Below are 1,738 nucleotides of genomic sequence, written 5' to 3'. Positions count from 1 at the left end.
ATATATATATATATATATATATATATATATATATATATATATATATATATATATATATACAATTGTATTTTAGTTACTTTATTGACTTACAACTCCTGGCGCTGTTTTGTACTGTTTTTGTACTTATTTTGATTATTATTTCTCAATTGTTTGTAAATGTTGCAATTCATAAATAAAGGTTTATAAAATAAAATAAAAAAATACAAAATAATAAATAAATAAGTCGAGCTTTAAGCAAATTCGAGTGTTGTTGTTTTTTTCTTTTTTTGGGGGGGGGGAGTCGAAACCCTTGCGCGCGCACCCACGCGCGCTCTCCTGTCGGTGTTTATTCAGTGCTTCGGGCGCACGCGTCAGACGCGCGCGTCGCACCGGCGCGGTGGGCGGAGCCAAGGTGTATCCACGCGACAGGGAGGCGTGGCCCCGGCGGCCGTCCAAGGCGTTGAAAAGCGGGGTGGCCGGGGGGCGAGCACTCAGAGCCGCTTTGTTTTTGTTTACCATCACCACCACCACCACCACCACCACCACCACCACCACCACCACCACCTCCATCATGGACCTTCCGCAGCAGCAGCTTTTGCCGCCCGCCTGCTTCTTCTCCGCGGCGGCGCAGAGCGTCCCGCTGAGCCCCGCCAAGGCGGCCAAGCGCTCCCGCTCCTCCTCGCCGGAGCTGCTGCGCTGCAAGCGGCGCCTCAACTTCGCCGGCTTCGGCTACTCGCTGCCGCCGCAGCAGCCGCACGCGGTGGCGCGCCGCAACGAGCGCGAGCGCAACCGCGTCAAGCTGGTCAACAACGGCTTCGCTACGCTGCGAGAGCACGTGCCCAACGGCGCCGCCAACAAGAAGATGAGCAAGGTGGAGACGCTGCGCTCCGCCGTGGAGTACATCCGCGCCCTCCAGCAGCTCCTGGACGAGCACGACGCCGTCAGCGCCGCCTTCCAGTCCGGCGTGCTGTCGCCCGGCATGTCGCAGGGCTACGCCGCGGACATGAACTCCATGGCCGGCTCGCCGGTGTCCTCCTACTCGTCGGACGAGGCCTCCTACGACCCGCTCAGCCCGGAGGAGCAGGAGCTTCTGGACTTCACCAACTGGTTCTGAGCACCCCCCCAACCCCCGGCGGGTAAGACCTGCCTGCACCCTTCCACCCGCTCCGGAGCTCCGGGAACTTCTTCTCCCTCCCCCCCGCCCTGCAGGAGCGCGCATCGGTCAGTTGCGGTCCAGGGCGGCCCCGGAGGAGAAGAAGATGCTCGGCGAGGCTCCTCCTTGCAGGTTGCAAGAACCAGCAGCCACAATTAAGAACCAGGGGGGGGGGGAAACAAAAAAAAGAGGATTTTCCCAGAAAGGGACAAGCGGTAGAAAAATGGATGAATTTTTTTTTTTTAGGCAGAAAAGACCCAAACTCCAAATGCTTCCAAGTCGCGGATCTACCCTCCGAGATTCTTTATCATGCAAATATATTTTTCTATGTAAAAGAGATTTATCAACTTTTTTTTCTACACATCTTTTGTATATAAATATCTATATCTATGACGATGTCCAGCTCAGCACCGATACGTGTCTTATTTAATAATGTATATGATCAAACTTATGCAGCTAGTGTCCAAACAAAGTTGGAGAGAAAAAAAAAGAAGAAAGAAGCATATTTTCTACACTCCAGTCCAACAATAAATGATTTGCTACTCCACTGCACGCTTGTTTGCTGCTTTATTGACGGGGAATCCTTCACTTGTGCTTCTTCGGCTC

General features: G+C 52.6%; 1 protein-coding gene across 1 annotated transcript; it reads left to right on the top strand.

The window, feature by feature from the left end:
• The first annotated feature begins 550 nt into the window (after positions 1 to 550).
• On the top strand, positions 551 to 1,535 carry ascl1a (achaete-scute family bHLH transcription factor 1a). Its single transcript, XM_062067116.1, has one exon. It carries the CDS (start codon positions 551 to 553, stop codon positions 1,091 to 1,093), a length of 543 nt encoding a protein of 180 aa, XP_061923100.1. The 3' UTR covers positions 1,094 to 1,535.
• The last annotated feature ends 203 nt before the right edge of the window (positions 1,536 to 1,738 follow it).

This window comes from Entelurus aequoreus, linkage group LG12, assembly GCF_033978785.1.
Source record: "Entelurus aequoreus isolate RoL-2023_Sb linkage group LG12, RoL_Eaeq_v1.1, whole genome shotgun sequence".
Lineage (NCBI taxonomy): Eukaryota > Metazoa > Chordata > Actinopteri > Syngnathiformes > Syngnathidae > Entelurus > Entelurus aequoreus.
This window is presented reverse-complemented; position numbering and strand designations above follow the sequence as displayed.